Source organism: Equus przewalskii, chromosome 2, assembly GCF_037783145.1.
Source record: "Equus przewalskii isolate Varuska chromosome 2, EquPr2, whole genome shotgun sequence".
Taxonomy (NCBI): Eukaryota; Metazoa; Chordata; class Mammalia; order Perissodactyla; family Equidae; genus Equus; species Equus przewalskii.
The window spans coordinates 31,401,260-31,424,576 of record NC_091832.1 but is presented as its reverse complement, the minus strand read 5'-3'; the positions used below and the strand labels follow the sequence as shown (position 1 = coordinate 31,424,576).

The 23,317-nt window shown below is 35.4% G+C and overlaps 1 protein-coding gene and 1 long non-coding RNA gene across 4 annotated transcripts in view; both read right to left on the bottom strand.

Moving 5' to 3' along the window:
- Positions 1–260: 260 nt before the first annotated feature.
- On the bottom strand, positions 261–5,651 carry LOC139080040 (uncharacterized). Its single transcript, XR_011534169.1, has 2 exons — positions 5,514–5,651; positions 261–2,199 (listed from the first exon to the last, which is right to left on the bottom strand). It is a non-coding gene; the product is annotated as an uncharacterized lncRNA (long non-coding RNA).
- Positions 5,652–8,884: 3,233 nt separating this feature from the next.
- Positions 8,885–23,317, bottom strand: part of HNRNPR (heterogeneous nuclear ribonucleoprotein R) — a 33,223-nt gene continuing 18,790 nt past the window's right edge. For all 3 annotated transcript variants that reach the window (XM_070598232.1, XM_070598234.1, XM_070598239.1), the window contains 6 exons: positions 21,316–21,492; positions 19,560–19,695; positions 16,647–16,852; positions 12,815–12,964; positions 10,299–10,420; positions 8,885–10,166 (listed from right to left, as the gene is read on the bottom strand). In XM_070598232.1, the coding sequence (XP_070454333.1) occupies positions 9,554–10,166; positions 10,299–10,420; positions 12,815–12,964; positions 16,647–16,852; positions 19,560–19,695; positions 21,316–21,492 (1,404 nt within the window). In that variant the 3' untranslated portion in view covers positions 8,885–9,553. The remainder of the gene's footprint in view (positions 10,167–10,298; positions 10,421–12,814; positions 12,965–16,646; positions 16,853–19,559; positions 19,696–21,315; positions 21,493–23,317) is intronic.

Here is a 23,317-nt window from a genome sequence, read left to right as displayed (position 1 = left end):
GTGTCTGAACCCCGGCTCTGCCACTTTTAAAGATAGGTGACCACTAACTACATATAACAAATTACTTAATCTCAATCCCTGAGTTCCTCATACGTAAAGTAGGGACAATACTATCTACCTTACAGGATTATTAACATGATACACAGAATGTAAAGCAATTCCTGAACACAGTGCCTGGTACACAGTAGTCACACAACAGTTAGTATGTATTATTAACCCACAATGAAAAAAAAGCTTGGCGTAAGAAAAACAGCAGAGTATTTGTTTTTCATACTTCGTCTATGTTTTTATTTTTCAAAATAAAGTTTTAGAGTTGACAATCAGATTATTTCATCACAGTTATCAGGAATTATCTTTTAGCCCCTCTTTATATAATGGAGATACCTGCCATTTCTATTCTTCAAGAGCATTTTCCATCTGTTGATCTTAATCTGTATAAATTATTTTTAAAAAGTCACTTTTAATGATTTTTTTTCTTTAATCTGATGCAGATTTTCACCATCTAAGATCTACTTTGAACTAACTGGTGAATGTTATAACCTTTTTTCAAAGTTAGAAGTTTCAAATAAATAAAACCACATGGGTATTTTTAGTAACCGATTAACCTCCCCCTTCTGAGCTTTCAGAAGTTATTTTTATTCTATCTTCTATGACTCTTGTTGTAACCCGTTTTCTGTACTAATTCCTAAATACACATGCCAGGACATTTCCTCAAGTGACCTGATCTTTTTTGCTTTTTTCTTCCAACTGTTATTTTCCCTCAATTCCCTAAAACTATTAAAGCCTGTTTTTCTAAATTCATTTTATTTTCTTGTCGACTATGCTCCTAACCTTTCTTTGGGATCCTAAGCATATTAACATTTGCGGTGGCCTTTACCAAAGTTTTTAATCTCCAATTAGATCCAACTAGATCCTGCAAATCATTGCAAACATTTGTTATCTTTTCCACTAAGGTCTACTCTGAAATTCCCGCCAAAGATGAGATAAACAATCTATGACCTTGCTACTGCAAGTGTATTCAGGGACACTGGCATCACCTAAGAGCTTGTTAGAAATGCAGATTCTTTTTTGGGGGGAGGGTGGTGGTGATGAGGAAGACTGGCCCTGAGTTAACATGTGTGCCAATCTTCCTCTATTTTGCATGTGGGACACTGCCACAGCGAGGCTTGATGATCAGTGTGTAGGTCCATACCCAGGATCTGATCCTGCGTGCATAAACTCAACCACTAGGACACTGGGCTGGCCCCCTACAGATTCCTGCACCTCATCTCAAATCTACTGAATCAAATCTGTATTTTAACGAAATTACCAGGGATTCCCATCCACATTAAAGTTTGAGAAAAACTGTTGAGTGGTGAACTGTGACCTAAACAGTGTAAACTAGACAATTAAAACAATCACCAGAAGTTCTTTCGAAATTATTTTGATAAATGCAACAAATGGTCTCATCTTTTTTTCCCACATTTTGGAAAGTCAAACAGAAATAACATTACAACTAACAAACATACCTACATTACTCTTCATGATTTAGAAAGAAGTTTCAATAAGAATATATATTGTTGGTTGTATTTTAAACAGATTAAATTGTTTTCCACACCAATTCAACATAGCTTACATTTAAATATGATTATCTGGTAAGGTTCTACTTCTCAAAAGGAAGCACGGAAAGTTTCAATATGACAAGCCAATGCTAAACATGTACCATCTAACCAAAAATATTTAGTTATACAACAATTTGCAAGAAGTATACCCAAGACCTTCTGACCAAACTAATTTGAACAACAGAAAAATATCTAAACACCATTATAATCAATAGGTTCGAATGAAACCAGAATTTGTTTTGATAATATTTTGATCAATATAAGATACAAAATTTCCAAAAGTGATTTAGCTGATAAAAACAGTGATGGCCTTCTAAAATACATTAATCCCTGCTTAACCTACTTAAAAACCTAGGGAACTGAAACCTGCAGATTTAAAGGATTCCTGGTTGAAGTACGAGATTAATCCTCCAAGAACACCTGTATAGGGATGTTTCTGTCTCCTAATCTATTAAAAAAGTGCTTGATATGAGATCTTCGATAATGTAGTATTTCCTTATTTAAGGAAACATTTTCTCCTTTACATTTTTGAAGACTGAGGTTGAGCCCCTTTGTTGGTCAGTTACCATATTGACAATACTGATCCTCATCTTTACCCCTGTGGAAAAGAATTTTAAAGTGATCAAATCTCATTATTTTAAAAGGCATGACTAAACTGTACAATTTTATGACTAATTTAACCTTCTGCCCTGTTAATAAATGGAGTTAGGCCTAAAAATCACCCTCTGGGAATTTTAAGTCAATAATTGAATTAAACACTACTCATTAGATTTTTGAGGAAATGTCTATACACAGTCATGATTTCAGTCAAAAGTTTCCAGTCTAAATAAATAGAAATATGATTTTTTTCATAGCTATAGGCAGAAGATATTCCCCTATGTGAATATAATACTCTCCACAGGAAAACAGCTAATAAAATTTTGTCATTTCTAAAAATAAACTAAATAAATTTAGAGCTTTAGGTAGAGCCAAAAGACACTAATAGAGCCTAACCTTAAAATGATCAAAAACCTTTATTTTTGGAAAAAACATACCATGAATTGGTTCACTGCCCCACCCCCATCCTGTCCCACTCTACCCCCAGGCTCTGTTAACACCTAAATGTGCCCAAGTTTAGATATTTCTGCTGTTAGAACATTCCCTCCTGTCTCAAGAGAGCGATCTTTGTTTTGGGACAAAAGGAAAAGAAGCAAAAACAGTAAACTCTTTCTGGAAAATACTGACTTACGGAAGGCTCCTGTCTACTGTTTTCGTATCTTAAAACAATAAGGTAATCACTTTTTCTTCCCTATATCCCATATTTACTTAACAGTCTTCATCCAAAAGAGACAAGGCAGAAAATATTACTACTATTTCTAAATAGTTTCTTACTCAACTTGTTTATGGATCATTAGGTCTCCAGCACTTTCCTCCTAAAGCATTTTGTTATTAATGGTACAGTCTGTGGAGGAAGGAGCACATTACTTCAAGTAAATTTCCATTCTGAGTTGAACTTCTACCTTTCTGACTCGTAAGGAACTAAGTATACCCTCAGGGAAAAGTAGTCCCAAGAAAAACTACTTTATTAGAGCTATCTTCAAGAGAATGGCATGAGTATGAAAACAGAAACCCTTAGAAAGTTTAAGAAATAAAGAGAAGGCTCTCTATGTGGTATTTCTTGTACACTGGAGATATTTTCTGATGATGCATCTAAACACTCCAACACAGACTTCCTCAAATATTCTCTCACCACTTCTCCTTGACTTGCTGGCACGTCACGTTAAGGGGTCAAGAACACTGGGGGAATAAAATGTCTACTGAAACCACTGTACAAGTGTTTCCCTTTGCCCACTTCTTTATGTTTTCTAAGATCATTTCCAATGTGGATATGCCACAAGTTCATCAGAAAATCTTTTATGGCAGGCTGTTATGCCAAAGTCAATATTCCCATCTGATGCCTGTGGACCCAGTTCTGACCCCAATAACGCTACTTCCTGACACTTTAATAAACCCCCTCGAATTCAGTCCTTTTATTTTTACTACCCCACTCCTTCGCTACCTTCCCTTGAACAGGTGCCCAATATGCAGTATTAAATTTGAGGACAGGAACTCCATTTGACTACGAAAGTCTCAATCAGAGAACTACTGAATCTGTTTTGCACAATTAAACCCATCACACCCCACCCAAAATCACCAACACAACATTTTGAACATGTTAGATTTTATTAAAAATATTTAACATTTTACAAATATTTCAATACAGTTATGATACCTGAACACTGTACCAAAAGCATGATTTTTATTAAACTGCTGATTAAATGGTCTTGCAAATGTTCCTACTTTAATATATTCATGTTACTGTATGCATATCAGCAATGTAATGTTTGCAGGAGCTTTCAGTTCAATTATAGAAATAGCCTTATAACATAGTACTAAACATCATAATAGGATTCATTAAAGTACAATTCTACCTATATTACTGAACAAGCTAGAGAAGTCCCTTTTGTCCAAGCATCATAAAGGAGAAATCAAGATTAGCAATGTTCATGGGATCCTGACAAAGTTTCTATATAAAATGAAAGCCCTTACTTATATTTGCGGAATTTAAAATTTCTGCCACAATGCCGCCTCCTTTTCTGGTCCCATGAAACGTACTTTGTTGTTAGTGTATAAAAACCAACAAATTTGCACTGCATTTTCCTTAACTTATATGAATTCCACAGAATTGAGTGTTCCTATTGCTTACTTTAAAACTTCCGAAGGAGCACATTATGAAGTGCAACCTTTAAAGTTCTATACTTTGACTTTTCTATCACTGATACATGCATAAAACATGTCAGAGGAGAAACAAGTGCCTTAACACAATAATGCAATCACTGCAATTCTTAAGGTGTAACTTCATTGTATCGATGTATAGCTAGTCTACAGCAAGCTTACAGATAAGGGTTTATAGTCATGACTCAGGCTAGCACATGTTTAACATCTAGGAGATTCTTTCTAGACTGATACACCCAACCAACAAAGAAGGCATAATACTGAGGAGGTTTTTCAGTCATGAAAATCCATAATTACTTTTAATCACTGCTTATGCTATATTACAATTATTTTTTATATGGTATGGTCAGAAATGCCTAGTTATTAAATTTAATTTCCTCCATTTATACTTTACGATCATGGAATCTCTTACTGAGTATGAAAGATTTTAATCTTTAGCAATCATGTAAAAACTGACTCTGAATTCTACCCATATCTACTAATTCCATCAGCTGCCCTGGGTTTCAGATAAAACACAAGTTGTTGATAGATTCGTGTTTCTGCTATGTTCAAGATTCTAATATTCTAGCTAGGTAATTTCCTTTTGACTCAGAGTCATTATTATTAAATGTATCTTTAAATTGAGTCCACTATTGTTTATCAAATTGCTAAAACTTTTAAGTTTCATTTTACAATGTTAAGATGTCTTTTGGAGGATTTTAAAAAACAATTTCTCCCTCTATTCTATCAACACTTTCCTATTTTTACTAACATTAGTGTGCAATAAACATCTCTTAAGATGCATTATATGCTAATCTAGCCAATAAAAATAAAATATGATGTTAATACAATGAGGATATTAGGGGGATTTAAATCATAGTAAAATAAAGCAAATTTATTGTCTCTCCAAGAGACTTTATTTAGAATCTATTCTGATCACTTAAAATATACCCTGAGTATTTCATTACTTCATACTTGCAGGCCCTTCCTGCTAATCTACCAATCTGAGAATAAAGAGTATGAAGTACTTATTACATGTCCCTATTAAGAACAGAATTACTTAAGGTCTTATTTTACAAGACTGACATAAATGCCCGCTTATGGTACATGGGCATTCTCCCACACTTAAAATACCCCACTACAGATAAAAAAAAAAAATAGGAAAAAAAAAGTTCTTACCAACAATTCCACTGGTTATCGTCCCCAGCGAACCCCACCTAGCAAGTCGACATCATGACATGTCAGGTCAGGGCAGCCTCAACCTCGCTTCCCTGATAGTCAGGTGATAAAAGGAAGGAGTTAAAACAGGAAAAGTACACTTGCAGATTTCTGGATAACATCTGAAAATGATTAAAAAGTAAAAACAAAACAAAAAACCCAGAGCTTCTGGTAACCTCTAAATAAAAAAAATATATGTATATATATATATATATATAAAAAGAAAAAAAATTCTCTAGAAAGATTAACAGTAACTACTTCAAATTAAATATTTGTATTTAAATTACTGACCAGTACATTAAATATACATTTTTAAAGCTTGGTGTTTGTATTTTAAAAATAAGAATAATCAACAAACTTCTAATGCACAAGTAAACATGCCTGGTTAACGGATTTGTCATTCTGGATTCTCTAGTCAGTCACCCAATCCACCGGGTTACTCAGAACTAAGTTAACAGAAGCTCCCATTCTTAGAGAAACATAAACACACTTATAAATCCAGTGCACTCTTTCTATAAGGCTTTTTCTTAGCTGCTCACTTAAGAGACTCCAGATAATAAAGGGCAACACTAACATTAACATTTCTTCTACATACTTCAGTTGGTTTTCTTTAACAGTATCGGATAACTCAGTATAATAAAATTCTCTTTGGAAAATCAGAACAGGAAATTTTAACATATTTAGAAGTCTTTATAAATGGCAAGTTAACAGCCTTATAGCAAGTATCACTGGAAGGGTTTGGTTTTACAAATAATACACAATTAATAAAACGTAGGTATGATTATCCAAATGGGCAGGAGGCAAATGATGTAATGAGATTCAAGAATATTATATGGCTTTATGCTAGAAATGGAATTTTATGTCCCTTGTATTTTGGAACTTAAAATATATAATTTATTTTGATGCATGCTAACCTTTTCAAAAAGAGGGTTCACCTCCTAAGTCAGATTTCAAAATCAAATGAGAGAAAAATTACCTACTAACAGAAAGCATTGGGCTTTCTCATGCAGAATAACCCCAGTAACTAAAGAAAACTAAAAAACAAATATGCTGAACTCTTTTTGTTTAAAAAAACTACAGAACCATAGTAACTCAACTTCCATATCAATTGACCAAATAAACATGGATTTATTAGAAATCTGGCAACTTATTAAAACTTTTTTGCTTTTAAAAAATTAAAACTGTCATTTAAATACATACATTTAAGCAACTGCTATAAATGAGTGATCAAATAAAAATTAGCATTCTTTATTATGGGGAAGGGGTATATTTGTGTCAATCTCAGGAGGGTATCTATAAAAGAGATCTACCTCAATAAAAAGTAAATATATTTCCCAACAGACATTACTGTACCAGGCTCATAAGTAAAACCAAACGAACTAGGTTCGGGAAGAAAAACGATGGCAGAACAGGAAATAAAATTTCCCAGAACTCATAATTTGTGCCTATTTAAAAAAAAAACACCTAAGCAAATTTAGAATAAAGACCTCCCTCAATTGACATTTTTCAGGTTTACATATTAGATTTCTTTCTGTGAAAAGTTAAGCTCTGAATCTATTTTCTCTGAATGCTGCCACAGTAAAAGTTTCAAGACATCAAGAAGAGAAAAGCTCTCAAGTGATATTTAATGTTTCCAAAGTTGTTTTTCTGTTAAATAAAATAGCCAGAAAAAAACCTATCAAGTAATATTAGAGGAGTATTTCCATAGATATGTTTTTAATTGGTGAGAGTAAAATAGAATTTGCAATTAAAGGAAAGGATTTTGACAGGGAACCCATGTTTTGTTCTTATGCTTTCACTAGGGTTTCTATTTTAGGATGGGTGGGGGAAGCAGAATAAATTACTTCTTCAGTATCACTTCTAGTCCCGTTCCTAATTTTCTTCACGAGAACTTTGTAGCTGGTACCACCTAATTTTTAAGAAATACAAACAACTCAAATTTTATTTGTAGACCCTTTCTTTCTTCCAAGAAAAATCAGGGTTTTATTTAAGTCTAATTTGTAGTTATAGCTTCAAATTGTATTTTCAAAGTTTAAAAGCATCATTTAAAGAATGTTTGGTGTCTTTACTTGCATACATGGGCGTAAGAACAACTGGATCTAAGCTTCACCAAATAGATACCCATGTGAACTTGAAACTACTATAAAACAAACTATATGATTCCTCTATCAGTTTCCAAAAACATCATAGGAATATTAAAAAGGCCTGTTAACTTACTGTCCTATGTAATGAGTATACTTTTAACAAGAAATGAGATATAGACTTTCATAGGCAAATATTAATTTTCTTACTCAAGATCAAAAGAGAAGCCATGAAACCCAAAATATGATCTAACCAAGCTCACAAGGAATCAAGTGGCTTACAATTTTGAAATCTAATATTGCTGTCATAAAAGACACCAAACAGGAACAAAACGCAAAATAGGTGTGTCCATTTTAATTATTCCCAATGGCTAATTTTTATAATTTAAAAACAGTTTAGACCCACCTAAGAATAAAACGGAAGGGAAAATTTTATGGTAATTTGAGAGTGATCCAGACTTATCTACACTGTAAAGTTTGGATTCTTTTGTTCCTCTTATTCTCAAGCAAAAAAAGTCATTACAATAAATCAGAATTTCTAAAGGAAACAGGGAAATAGAGGTAAGACTTGGCCAACAAAAACTTTAGCCATTAGGGAGAGTAAAAAACAATAAAAATAACAGGTATTTAACAGAAAAGTGAGAAGTACGACTACTGGACATTCTTAAGCCTCTTTTATAAGGCATGAGTGTTTCTCAAAGCAAATTTACATAGCAATAGGAAACTATATTCCTAAACCAATAACTAAAGTGGTAGTCATGATCACATATACTAAACTGAGTTTAGTCCGCAGTGCAATTGACGCCACAGTACTAACATTACTTTCTGTTATATACATTCAATGATCCACCAAATAAGGTCTTCAGACAACAAATTATCCTCTATAGAAAGAATGTGGGTCAAAATAAATTGCAGTCTGCTTTCTCAATCCCGTTTTATTTAATGCAAATTATCCAATGCCTGCAAGAATGTTCAAAAGCCTTTGAACCTGTTTTTAATAAAAATAAAGGATAAAACTTCAAAATTAGAAAAGACTATGAGAGAACACCAATCAATGAAGTGCTATTTGGAATAAATACTAGAATTTAGACTAATCCTCAGTCTGATAACCACGATACATACTGGAATAGACAAGAAATTTTGCAAGAATTTGATCACTCACATAGGCAGTTATACTTTGAAAACAATATTCCTTGCAAGAATTACGAATAAAATAATGTTTTAGGACACAATTGAATTTGAAATAGGTAATGTTTTGAATAGATTTTTGAGTTTTATTGAAATCTTACATGAACAAGAAATTGGAAATACAATCACATCAAAGAACAAATTGTCACGGCTTTGACGTTTAAGCCAAACAAATTTTGTAGGGCAGATTTCAAAAAGGTGTGAAGTTATAACAATTTAAAAACACAGTTAACCTACTTCTAGGAATGCAAAACATACAATCATAGGTTATTTTCAATACAAGAAAACTTAAATTTGTTTGCTTTAATTTCTTAAAACTACTAAGACAAAGTACTAGCTTGTATTTTTATTTACAGCATACTCCATACTCCTATGTGATCTATCCCAAATCCAAAAAATGACACTGTCCAAAACCAAAGGTTCTGCAAAATCATGATTTAACAGTGTGCTCAGCTTGTTTTGAAGCTAAAATGAAGCCTGAAACGATAAAAGCATTGTAACCCCCAGAATAAGGGAACTCTGCAAGCCCAATAATGTCCAAGAGCATTTATGAAAAGAGGAAAAAATAAAAAGACTTGAGTATATACACAATAGTGATTTCTTCAGCCCAATACAAATGGCAGCAAATTGCTACTTAAAGATGAAACAGTTAAGCCAATTTTTTTTTTTTTGAAGAATGTAGATCTAGAGCCAATCGCATCTTGCCAATATCATTTTCAAGCCCTCACTTGTCTATTTCCACTGTTGCCCATAAGTATCCTGATAAAATTCTTGGTTGTCATTATTGTAACCATAGTTACCGGAATAGTCACCACCTTGCTGAAGCGGCTGCTGAGCGATGGGTTGGGAACCCCAGTTCTGTTGGTTGTTGGTCTGACGGCGCTTGGAATCAGGTTGGTTGTACCCATCTGCCTTTCTCTTGCCTCCTACATTGCCCCCACGATTGCCCCGAGCTCCACGGGAACCACGGCCTCTCTGCTGTTGTGCAGGACCCCCTCTGCCACCCCTAGAGCCTCTTGGTGGTCCCAAAGGTGCCCCCCGCTGTGAATAGCCAGCTCTACCTCTTGGAGGTGGTGCTCCCCGCCCCCTTGGTGGTGGTGGAGCACCTCGCCCTCCCCTTCCTCCTCCTCTTCCTCTTACTGCATAGCCATCATCATAGCCGTAGTAGGGATCTTCATAGCCTCCACGATAGTCGTGATAATCGTAACCATAGTAATCATCATAGTAATCTTCATAGCCATAGTAATCTGGAGGGTAGCCATATCCACCTCTCCCCCCACCACGACCCCGACCTCTAATTGGAGGTGGCATGCGAGGAGGAGGGTGATAGTAATAATCTTCATACCTAGCAATGGAGGGAAGGGAGAAAGAAAAAACAAATTAGTTTAATTCAAGAATCTTCCTGATTTTATTGACCTGATCTCTGTTATCAAGTTATTCTCTGTTGAAAGAACTATTTACTAAAATGCAGACTCACGCAGTGCTTCTGGAGGCCTGTCTAGCAGCTTGGCGCTCTTTCCTTTTCTTGTCTGGTGGCTTCGCTAAGACTATTTCAATTTCTTCCCCTTCTATTTCTTTGCCATTCATTTCATCCATGGCCTATACAAAGTTAGAAAAATAGATTTATTTTACAAGTAATAGTATTTTAAAACATAACTACATAAACACGTCTGTGCCATTTAATGCACTTAAAAAACAACTTACTTCACAACTATTAGAATTTGCAAAAGATGAATCTAGCCAGACAGTAATAAAACACAAAAAGCAGTTGTTTTCCTCAATCTTTCCCCCTTATATGTAAATTATAGAGAACAAATCCTATGTCCTATTATTATATTTAAAAAGGTAAAAGAGCTGCCAGAGCTGCCTACTGCTGCTCCTTAATTCCAAAAAACTAACTCCTCAAAGCTTACCCACACCAAAGCAGCAAAGCCACATCTGGGAAAAACGCCAGCATTAACACCAACTTTTCAGGACTCAAATTTTTAAATAAACGCATAGCATTGAACATGTAGGTCTTACTCTGTTCTTCCATAAAAATTTTAAGGATTTGAAATACAAATGACATCATCAGTAAAATTCAACAAGATATTAACCAAAAAAAGCCTAGGTTTCCCCCGTTACACTTCACTTGGAACATATTTTGCCTTAACAGTTAAAAGCGCAGAGCCCCAGGCTCAGCCCTGTGGCGAAGTGGTTCAAGTTTCATGCCCTCTGCTTTGGGACCTTCTCCACTCAGCAGCCATGCTGTAGGCATCCCACATACAAAGTAGAGGAAGATTCGCACAGATGTTAGCAAAGAGCGAATCTTCCTCAAGCAAAAAAAAGAGGAGGGGCAATGGATATTAACTCAGGGTGAATCTTACACACACACACACACACAGCGCAGAGCCCAGAAAAGCCCTGGACTGACCAAGATTCAAGCACTCACCCGGAAAGCAGAAATCACACTCATTCTATGCTCTAGCCCTTTAAGTTGTTCCACCTACCGGCCTGCCATTCTTCAAGATTCAGGGAAGTCAGTAAGGAAGTGTCACCTCCTCATCACAGCTTTTCTGGTGCCCTATACAACCTGTTCCTTTCTGGACACACTCAATATAATGCTCTATCCATAAAGTATCTAGATGGAGATTAAATCAGTCCTCCTCTACATGCTAATTTCCCCTTTTACCACCTTAGCTTTCCGCCACTTCAGCTGAAAAAGCTAACAAATGAGTCTACAGAAGCTTCCTGCTATAAACAAAAGAATGAAGCACCTCCTCTTTCCCCTGGCCATCCTAAAGAATGTGATATCCAGTTGCCGAGCTAGAAACTTTATAATTTCATAGACTTCTTTGGTAAAGCACCCTACCAGTTTTTATAATTATTTTCAATTAGGGACAACCACTTCGTTAATACCAACGGAATCCAAAGAAATACTTAGAAGGTACAAATTTATTAGTTATCTGTGTTTCCTATCATGGCAATTTCAGAAGGCAGACGACAGAGTCTGTACTAAGCTTTGAATTTTATAAGCAGTATTGACTCATTCTTTCTATGTCTCACTACCATCAAAAAGCTAACCAATAAATTCTAACTAGTCAAAGATTCTGTAAGGCACATTTTAAAGCAGCAGCCTGGGCAGAAAACAAAAACAAAAACTGCTCCAATAAGAGGTGGCACTACTCCACTGACAGAACATGGAGAAAAAGAACCAAGGCAGAGTCACTGAGGATTCTGGATTCATCTTCCCAATTACATAAAAAAACTTTTATTAGTATTTTGTCTTCTTTTCCTCGTCCAGAAAAGGAGAGAGGAACAAGAGGAAGTAGAAACTGGAAATTTCACCCATCAAAGATGGTGCTGATCAATTATCAATAGAAAGCATCAGAGTACTCAGGTTTTATGTTCTAGATACCATACGAAAATACTTTTTTTACACTTTTCATTACTATCTTCAGGGGAAAATCAACTATTACATGCAAGAAACATCTCTAACAACTATCAAAACTGGCAAAATATAGTCAACGCTATTAGAATTCTAAAATCACCAAAGAAAGGCAAACCATGAAGAAGTAACCATTCCCTCAAACATATCAGCTGAATTAAATATGCTGGTATGTAGTCATGTACACTGCTCAGTTTCTTTCATAGGTCCACAAACTAAGGTAAACAAAGTAGTTATAATACATTCATTACCTGTTTAGTATTTACAGTAGCTAATTACTATACCTTAGAATATTTCCAAGGCATCATGCTACCAAACCTTAGGCTTACAAAAACAAAACAGATTAAAAATAACCTGCCCAAGATCACAAACCCAGTTAGTAATAATCAGGCTTTGAAATACAGAGTCTTACCTGTTACACTACTACACTTCACAGAGATTATTAAAATAAAGGTTCAGCAAAAGTTGAAAACCATTTTTATTTCAGTTTTTAAAAGTTGCTTTGTGTTTAGCAAGTTTCAACAATAAAATTCAAATACCAAGAACCAAAATTTCAAAACTTCTACCTTAACAGCTGCTCCTCTGTCTTCAAAATGAACAAATGCATAATCTTTCAACTTCTTCACTCTTTCGAGTTTTCCAAATTCAGAAAATGACTTTTCCAATATTTCTTCTGTCACTGTAGTAGCCAAGTTTCTCACAAACAAAACTTTCACCTAATACAACAAATATACAAAGTTGGCATTGGCTACTTCATTTTAGCTGAAGTCTTAAAGTATTTCTTCCTATCTTTATGGCATAGGTTTTTCTTCTCTAAAACATTAAGTGCTATCACAGAAAGTATGAAAACTGCCAAGAAAATGATTCTGATATTAGTTACCAATTTATATAAATTATTGGTTCTTTCTTGTGCCCTGTCATTAAAGTACCTAACACTGTGAAGAGGACCTTCAAGGAACCAACACATAATTATTACTAAGTTAATGTACAAATTTAACATGGTCCCTAAATGCCCTCTAAACAACAAGTTTTCCTGTTTTCTCCCCCCCAGAACTGGCTGATTCTAAAGTTTATAAGAAAAAATAAACAAGCAAGAATAGCCAACAAAAAAAGAAGAACAAATTTTAAAGACTAGCTCTACTAGATATAACAAACTATGATTAAGTCATCGAATCAGTGTAGTGTTAATCTGGATAAAGATAAAAGGTGGATCCATACCTCACACTATACACCAGAAGAAACTAAACAGATGAAAAGTTTTAATTAAAAAAAAAGAGAAGAGGGTGGGGAGGAGACTGAAAGTATTAGAAGAAAATGAGGGTGACTCCTCTACATAACACTGCACTGGGGAAGGCTTTGTGACAAAATCTGTAAACTACAGAGTAATAAATTCTACTAGTAAAAATAAATGACTTCTACATGACAAAAAATATCATAAGCAAAGTCAAAAAACAAACTTATAAACAATTCCTCTCTCTTTTATATCAGAAAGTAAGAAAACAAGAAAAAGCTCAACAGAAAAAAACTGAATAGAAAAACAGGCAAAATTCACGAATACATGGTCCCTATGAAGAAACACAAATGGCCCCTAAACATATTAAAAACTTAAAACTCACGTATAGTAAGAGAAGAAAATCACAATGGCTTTGAGATACCATTTGTTGTCAGAGTGGCAAAATCCAAGTCTGACTATACACTATTTTGACAAGGAAAGGAAAAGAGGCCTCTTGTACTTTGCTGGTGGGCAGGTAAAATGATACACTTCCTACAGAGGGGAATGTGGTAATCTTACTAATTACAGACCCATTCACCATTTGGCCCACAATTCTATCCTTGAGAATCTATCCCACAGATATCCATGCATCTGTATCAACTAACATTACAGAAGTTTAGTTACTACAGTATTTAATAACAAAAGATTAAAAACAACTCAATGTCCAGTTGGTTGAATATATTACGTATTTTGGTACATCCACAGAATGGAATATTATGTAGCCACAAAAGATGAGGAAGAACTCTAAGTATAGAGATTGTCTGGATACACCTTTGGTAAGACTTTCACCCCCCATTTTTACATCTCCAAAACAGGGATCCAAGTTACATTTAATGTGATATGCAAGCACGGTGTCAGAATTTAATTGGCAACATTTTTTAATTTCTTACTGGTACATATAATAATGGTATCTTCCTTAGAGTGATGAAATATGTTATCAGTGAATACAGTAGGTTACCAGCAACAATTTGAATAAGTGGGGAAAGTAAGAATAAGCACTTATATTTGCCTAAGGAAGAGCTTAAAAGGACAGACCAGAGACTAAAACTGGATGCCTACAGGGGACAAGGGGGATATGGTAATGGGGCTAGGGGTGGAAGTGGGACTACTTCATCTATACATTTCTATCTAACTTCGATTTTTGAGCTGAAGAAATATATTACCTATTCAAACAAAAAAAGTAAGAGACTCACTGAACAAACTGTTGCCTCGTGTAAAAGGCTAAACGAATAAAAAGGATTTGGGGAGAAGATATTAATTCAAGGGGGAAAAAATCTAACACTTTCCATCTCCACCCTCCTTTTCTCAAATGTTGTCAATATTGAGGTCTAACTACATTAGACAAGCCTCCACCGATTTATTATTTTTTATAACTCAATATGGATCTTTTACTCTTTCCTGAGGTGAAACCATAACATATTATATAAAAATTACTTGATGAAATTGCGTTACAATTCATTCAGAAGCTACATTTAGGCTCTTAGGTCCTGTTTGATTATAAAACTGGCCCAATTGGGCAATAAATCTTCAATGAATTGTAACATTGATAGAGTGAAGTAACAGCAGAAGCTTTACTCTACCGGGTAAACTCCCTGCCCTACTAGAAAACAATAAAGGAGTCAGTATTACTCAATCAAGCTTATTCAGTCAGTATTGTTCAACTTTATAGAAGCTTCCTTTTCATTCTGAAACTTGTTTTTGATCCAGGAAAAACAGTTACCAGAAGAAAATCTTGAGGTTTTCTAACCCTACAAAAACTTTTAGGATGAAATTCAATCTGAAATTACCAGAAGGATGTGAAAAGTGGTTGATAAACAAATTACTAGCTACACTTTAGATTTTTCTGAGGATTTTACTCCCCTCTTATAATATGTAATGTATCTATAATGCTATTTTAAAAATTTTTTTATAGGAAAAGCAATACTGACTATATTCAGTTTCTACAGGGTAGATTCAAACTTGTAAGGGATCTTAAGATATTTACCCAGCCCAATAAAATAGGTGGCATCCAAAATCAGTAAGTTTGCCCAAAGTCACAACTGTATTAGAATAAAAAATGGAAAAATCATTCTAATAAAAAATAAAAAATCAGGGCTATTTACATTTCCATTCCCTTTCCTTGACACTCATCTACTCAAGGAATATGAGAAAAAGATGCTGAGCAGCACATTTGAGAGCCTCTCAAGTTCATTCTCAATGGATCTTCTCTGCTTAACTCAAAGATGTCTTTGCCTATAAATACTTTATCATACTAGTAAAAACCAGGGCTCTCCTCCAAACTAATCAGAGACGACTGCCTCCTCAGCATCTGGAATAAAAAGCCTGAGGAAGATTTCTCAATCCAGAAGAATCCAACCACTAACTTATGGTCATACACAGAGTTGTTGCCTCCTTGAGAAGAAAAGAGACACACACCAAAACACTCAAAAACCTACTGAAAGTAGCAGAGACGCAACTCTGATGTGTCTCTTCAATCCCAGGGGTCACCCAAAGGAAAGCTTACGAACCAGGACTCATGGCACCATCCTTTAAGAAGCACAGGTCCTGGCAATGCAAGTAAAGGGCTTAGGAGGAAAGCGAGGGACCTCTACAAGACTTGCCATGCATATTTTGCCATTACTATGTTAGAGCAAACAAGAGCATGCCTTTCTTCATGGCGACAATACTCTAAAAGAACTTGATCATTAAAAAAGAAAAGCTTAAAAAAACAAAAATTAGCTATAAATCTAAATAAAATACTATTTGTGGTGACGTAATGAAAGTCACAGTATGGTCAATGAAGATTATAATAATTCACCATCTCCAAAACATCACTTCTCTCTTTACTGAACAAGATCTTGCTCTTTTTTCTTTTCTTTTCCTTTTTTCACCTCTGTATCCCTCATAGTACTTAGCACTAAATAAATTCTCAGTGTGTACAGAAATACTTAATTGACGTGATTTCAGTTCAGTTCCTTTTGCACACTTCATCTGCAAGAAGAGGGATGGTTAACAGGAATTCCTGCATACCAAGTCAGGATCAAGAGCTACAATTTATATTTATTATTAAGCTTTAGAAATTTGAGCTGTATCCTGAGTATAAATTTTAAATAACTGCACTCCCAATGCCAAGAAATTGCATTTACCTTAGCCATGACTTCTGGATCTGGTTCTTCCACAGGGTCAGCCCATTCAACCGTAACTACATTTCCCCACACTTTTACTTTTCCACTCATCAGCCGGCGTCTGGCTTGTGCTGCTGACTTGTGATCCTCATATTCAAGGAAGCAGAACCCCCGATTCTTCTTTTTGTCATCGGGTTGATGATAGAGAATAACGTCCACCAAACCCTCTGTTAAACCAACAGCCAGATATATAAGCCAAAAGCATCCACCACACATCTAGCAATTAGGCAGACCTAAATCCACTTGCCGAAGAGTAAAAAATAACTGAAGAAGTATCAAAATGATCCACTAATTACCTAGTAGACAAATCAGCATCAGATACAAAGTTTTGGGATAGCATTTTATGTTCCCTTTTAACTTTAAAGATCCTGAAGGTAGAGCCATAAACAAAAGGGCCAACCGCTGTATTTTAACATATAAATATTTTAGAGTGTTGACATTAAATGACCTTCTAATTTATGAAAACACTACTAAGGAGCCTAAAAACTAAATTATTAACATAAATCCAAGAGAAATAACATTTAACAACTAGTTATGACCGAAAACTATCCTTGGATCTAACTTAAAAGTTACCGTTTTTACCAAGAATGAAAATAACTGCTAAATATTGGTGTCCCTCTGGTCTTGGTCCTGTGCCCTCATCTTTCCATACAAGCTCTCTTTCTAGGTAATATCAGCTAGTCCCTACTTTTAAATACCATCTATAGCCTTAAGAATGCTTAGATTTTATTTCTAGCCCAGAATTAAAGACATTTCAAATGCAACATATCCAAAACTGCACCACCACTCCCCAGATCTGTATTTTCTAGACTTTCCTATCCACTAAGCAGTAGTACCACCTCACGAGTTCTCAAGCCTGAAACCGAGGACTCATTCGTGATTGCTTCCTTTACTCCGTCTCCCTGCTCTGATTCAAGTACACCTACTTCTTTGCATCTCTACTGCTATTATCCTAGTCTAATCTTCTATCTGAACTACTATGACAGCCTCCACTACTTCATTAGCTTCTACTATCAACCCCTCCAAGCCATTATCTGTATAGCAATAGGAATAATATTCTGTGAACATGAAAGAGATATTATTCCCTATTTAAGACCTTCAAATACCTTCTCATTATACATACAATGAAATCCAAACTCCTACAAAACCCCTGCCTACTTCATCTCATATAATGCTACCCCTAATTCTACCTTTTAACAACACTGGCCTTCTCTCAGTCATTTTAATACACCAAGTTCTTTCTGCCTCAGAGCCTTGGCATGTACTGCTCTCTCGGAATGCACATCCCTTTGCTCTTTGTATGCTACATCCTCCTTATTCTTTATGTCTTGGAATGAATTGTCACCTTATCAGAACAGTGAGTGTTCCATAACCAATGAAATGGATAGGAGCTACTCTCCAGCTAAATATCTTTTACTTCCTTTTTCACGGGGCTTACCACAATGTGTAAATATTTAAATTTTTTGTCTCATCTCCTTTCTCAGAATGTAAGCTCTTCAAGGGCAGAGAAAGATCTTATTCGCCACTGTACCCCAGCACATAGCACAATGCCAGCACTCACTAAGTACTGGATAAAGGCTTGCAGAAGGAATGAATAAATGCATAAGAAGCCAGAAAGGAGATGGTAGGTAATAAAACAGTGATGAGGATAAAGAACTGTGCCATTAGGAGTATTAGACCAACATAATTATGAGACAGCAGCAGTGGTTACAAAGTGGGAAGCCAGAAATCAAAATCTCAGAGAGGGTAGAAATTTCTGGTGGCAAGATCCAGAATGTGATCTGGATATGGGGGAGCTGAAGTAAAGGACTGGACTGAGGTGATCATAAAAACTGAGAGGCTAGGGTACTGGATGGTTCTTCCATGTACATGTTAAAAGTACTAAGAATAAGTTCATTTAGGGCAGAAGAGGAAGACTGTGAGCCAGAAGCAATCTTCAATTAATGAAAGACTAAAAGCACAGGAGCAAGAGACAACAGCTTGAAAGAAAAAGAAAGGACAGTATGCCTGGATGACAAAAATGTAAGGGAACAGTGGTTTCTATAAGGTGAAGTAATGGTCTAAAACAATGCTTTTAAAACCATAGCTGGCATTAGTGGATGTCCACCAGCATTTTAAAAAAGTGAAACAGAACAGATTATGTGTAATAAGTGAAAGCATGGTTTTGGTAACTTTCGTTTCAGTTACATATAAATGTACATAGACCTGTGATATAAAATGTACTTCTCAATCAATTCCACGGATTTAGAATTGGAAATTTTAGGGGTTGGCCCGGTGGCACAGCGGTTAAGTGAGCACGTTCCGCTTCTCGGCGGCCCGGGGTTCGCCAGTTCAGATCCCAGGTGCAGACATGGCACCACTTGGCTAAGCCATGCTGTGGTGGGCGTCCATACATAAAAAGCAGAGGAAGATGGGCACGGATGTTAGCTCAGGGCCAGTCTTCCTCAGCAAAAAGAGGAGGATTGGCAGCAGTTAGCTCGGGGCTAATCTTCCTCAAAAAAAAAAAAAAAAAAAAAGAATCAGAAATTTTGAAAAATCTGATCTATACAAGGCAACAGGAAGGAGAAAGCTAAGAACTCTCATCCCCTTGGCCTAAAGCACACTGACTGTCAGGGAGAGAAAGCCTTCATTTAAGGGCTGCAGGGCAAAGGCTCTGGAAAAGCCAAGGCTCAATTAAGGCAAAGAAATGAAGGGGACGTTCTAAGAAACTGAGGTTATGAGGGAACTGACTTAGTCCAAACTACTGTAAAGCAGAAAGGAGGCAATTCAATAGATACTGAGGAGACGTGAATTCTTGGGTCTCCTTTTTTCCCCCATTTATAAATAGTACCACAGGTTTCCCAAAACTAACATCTAAATGCATTTTTGTTTTACCTGTGACTTTACTGAATTCTTCCAGAATGTTTTCTTTAGTCTTATTCTTCGGAATTGATCCAACAAAAAGTCTGTTGTTTGCCACAGAAATGCATACTCCAAGGTGTTTACCAGGGCGAATTTCATAGCTGTCACACTGCAAGGAAGAAAAGAACCAGACACCCCACAACCACCCCAAACTCAGGACAACTGATCTCAATCTAAAAAATCCAACAATTTAAGGTCAAACACTCCCTGCTTTGTGAACTCATTGAGTTCCCTCATGCTTGCCATAACAGAAATGTGTGTTTTTAAACTTGCTACAGTCTCTCATTTCAGTTTGGTTTTGTTAACCTATACTGCTCCTCTCTATATAAATGACTCAGTTACTCTATTTTTAAAATTATCTTGTTTCATATTTCAATTTTATCTATCTGAAAATTTTTTTCCAGAGAATTTCAGAAAAGGTACCGAATACTGATGATCATTCAGGGCCCTTGGAGATGAAATTAGATACAGATAAGTCATAGGCAATATATAAAGAGTAACAACTATGTTTAATCAATGCAACAGAAATTTAGAAGTAGTTCACACTCTACACAAAACACAGAATTCTAAATATATAAAGTTTTAAAACGCATATCAAACACAATACTTTCAAAATTATATAAAATAGGACTAAAAAATGCTTTATTTAAATCACTATGATGGTTTCTTCATAAACTTTAGCTTCTCGTGTTTTAACACTACTTACCCATTAGTTTACTAAAAGATACGTGATTATTAAAAAATAAAATCATCCATATGTTGCCAGAAAAAAAGAAATAAAGCTTTGAAAACAACTTGTCAATATTAAGAAAATAAACTGGAAGAAAAAGTTCATAATAACTAAAATCTGGGTCAGTTAGAAGTGGAACTAATTTAGAGGCAACTAATGAAACCAGAAGCCCTGGTGAAATACCATTCTAGAATTACAATTCTAGAAGGACTAGAATTAGACTAAGTGAGGGCTTTAGCTCTCTGGCAAATGAGTGTGCCAAAAAGCAATACTGTTATTTTAAGCTAGTGAGATAGTTGTATCTTAATACAGCAAAGTGAAGATATACTCAATGTGCCGAACTTTGTAACTCTTCCTCCTCCTCCTCTGAAATAAGTACAAAGAGTAAAAGAGGCCCTACAGGAAGGAAATTACTAGAAGATTGGTTATAACATAGTAGAAAAGGAGAAAGATTAGAGACAGGACTGAAGGGCCTGGAAACAAGAAGACAGAAAAGAACAAGAATACACTTAGAAAATAAATTGTGTTAGGCTGTGACAAAAATAATACACAGCAGATTTACAACCATTTCCAGAAATGTGTCCTAAAAGTCACCGTGGCCCATTGCTATGCTCCCTAGAACCCATCCCAGCCTTCATTACACTTTAAGAATCCCACCCTAAAGTTTAACAGTCAGACTTGACATCTTTTTTGTTTAAAATCCAGAGAGAAGTGCAGAAGCCAAATATTTAAATGAAACTTTAGATACTAATCACTCTAATGAATAACTTCTTAGAATTATGGGAGACTTTAACAGTATTTCTTGGGTATTTTCATTTCTATTTTACTTTTATAATCAGAAAAATAGAGCAAAGGTCACATACCAACTCAGTCAACATAAAAACATTCAAAGCAAAAAGTGGAAAAAAAATGAAACGATGTTGACTGCAAACATTTTTAACTGAAGTATTTCTCTCAAATAACGACTTGCTAGACAATGGGTACCTGTTTATCACGTACCAGTTTAACAGCTTCCTGCGCAGCTTCCTTTCCACAGAAGGTGATAAATGCATACCCTCTGTTCTGACCGGACAGTGGATCCATCATAAGACGTAGATCCCAAATGGGACCAGCCTTTTCAAAAAGGGGCACCAACTCATCCTCATATAAATCTCTCGGTATTTTACCTACAAAGACCTGAAATAAAACCTTTGTATTAGAAATCCCAATGTAAGCATTTGATTTTCTATCCCCAAAGCCTGCCGGTTTTTTTTTTTTTTTTTTTTTTTTTGAGGAAGATGAGCCCTGAACTAACATCTGCTGCCAATTCTCCTCTTTTTGCTGAGGAAGACTGGCCCTGAGCTAACATCCGTGCCCATCTTCCTCTACTTTATACGTGAGACATCTACCATAGCATGGCTTTTTGCCAAGCGGTGCCATGTCTCTACCCGGGATCCAAACCAGTGAACTCTGGGCCACCGAGAAGCAGAACGTGCTAACCTAACTGCTGCACCACCGGGCCAACCCCTGTCAGTCTTTTTCAAGGGAGTAGGGGCACAAAGATGGTTATGGAGGAACAGGGACAATCTGAATCCTGTGGAGCTGATGTTAATTTTTATTATAATGACTTTAAGGCCATCAACACAGATCAATATTCTATATTGAAAAATGGAAACTATTTAATAAGAATGTGCAAAACCTGTACTAACTCAATTTTGAATTTGTATAATGTCTTTTTCTCATAAAAAAAGAATAATGGGCATGTACGTATCTTCACGGAAATATGATGTCTGCATTTTTATAAAAGCTATAACTGAATCAAAGATTGACGTGGTCATTCATCTTCATGTGATGAACTGTTCTCTTCAACTCTAAAATCTTTGCTACTGAAAACTCTAATGCTTCAATATATCCCTTTCTCTATCAGAATATTACATTTTACGGTATGAAAGAAACTCTTTATCATTTGAAGATTTGGTGCTCTATCTTAATTAAAATTATATATTAAGTAGGATTAAATTATAATATGCAATAATGATAAATTAAACAATCAGAAACCCTCTCAATATTTAATATCAGACCACAATTTTCTTCAAGTTTCCACCATATCAGCAACTTCAAAAACAATCTTTTCTGTTAAAACATTTGCAACCCACACACCAAGTCTTAAAGAATAAATTAGCATTTGCATGAGATTAATTTCCTCATGAATGCCAACTACATCAACATTTCATATTTCAAAAAAATGACCTGATTAATCCAAAAGATGCCAAAATTATTACTGGATATTAAGTTTCTGATGTTAAGCTCTACAACAGTTGTGCTATCTCAAGACAATCCTTTTCAAAATAATCAGATTCACCTTCACTGCTGTCTGGTAAAACCTGAGGTCTTCTTCTGAATCCCTAGCATGATTCTCACATAACAGCTATTCCTAATCTATCTCCTGAAATTCTCCAACTCTCATTCACTAAGTCTGATTCTAAGGACATCTCTGGGAAGGTCAGTGGCTTCCTCACATTCTTTCTTCTCAGCCTTAAAAATCTCTCTCAAAGGGGGGCACACATGTATGGTGATGGATAAAAATTAGAGTACTGGTAGTGAGCACAATGCAGTCTATACAGAAATTGATAAATAATAATGCACATCTGAAATACACAGTTATAAACCATTATGATCTCAATAAATAACCAAACCAAAAAAAAAAAAACACCCAAAAAAACCTCTCCCGAAATCTATTTATTTTCACTTCTTTCCTTATACCTCACAGACAGAGATTACTTCCTTTCCAAGGTTAACTCCTTAACCGTAATAAATAAGCTTTCTTTTCATCACCTTCTTTAGGAAATAACTGCAAACCTTATTTCTGCAACTCTCCTATTTTGCTCAGAACATGTTTTCCTTCCCTCTGGTTCCTTCCTCCATCTTTAAACATACCAAATCTCCCAAACGAAAAAAAAAAAAAACAACCCAACTCCTTACTTTAGCCTATATTTTATATATATTTATGTGTGTGTGTGTA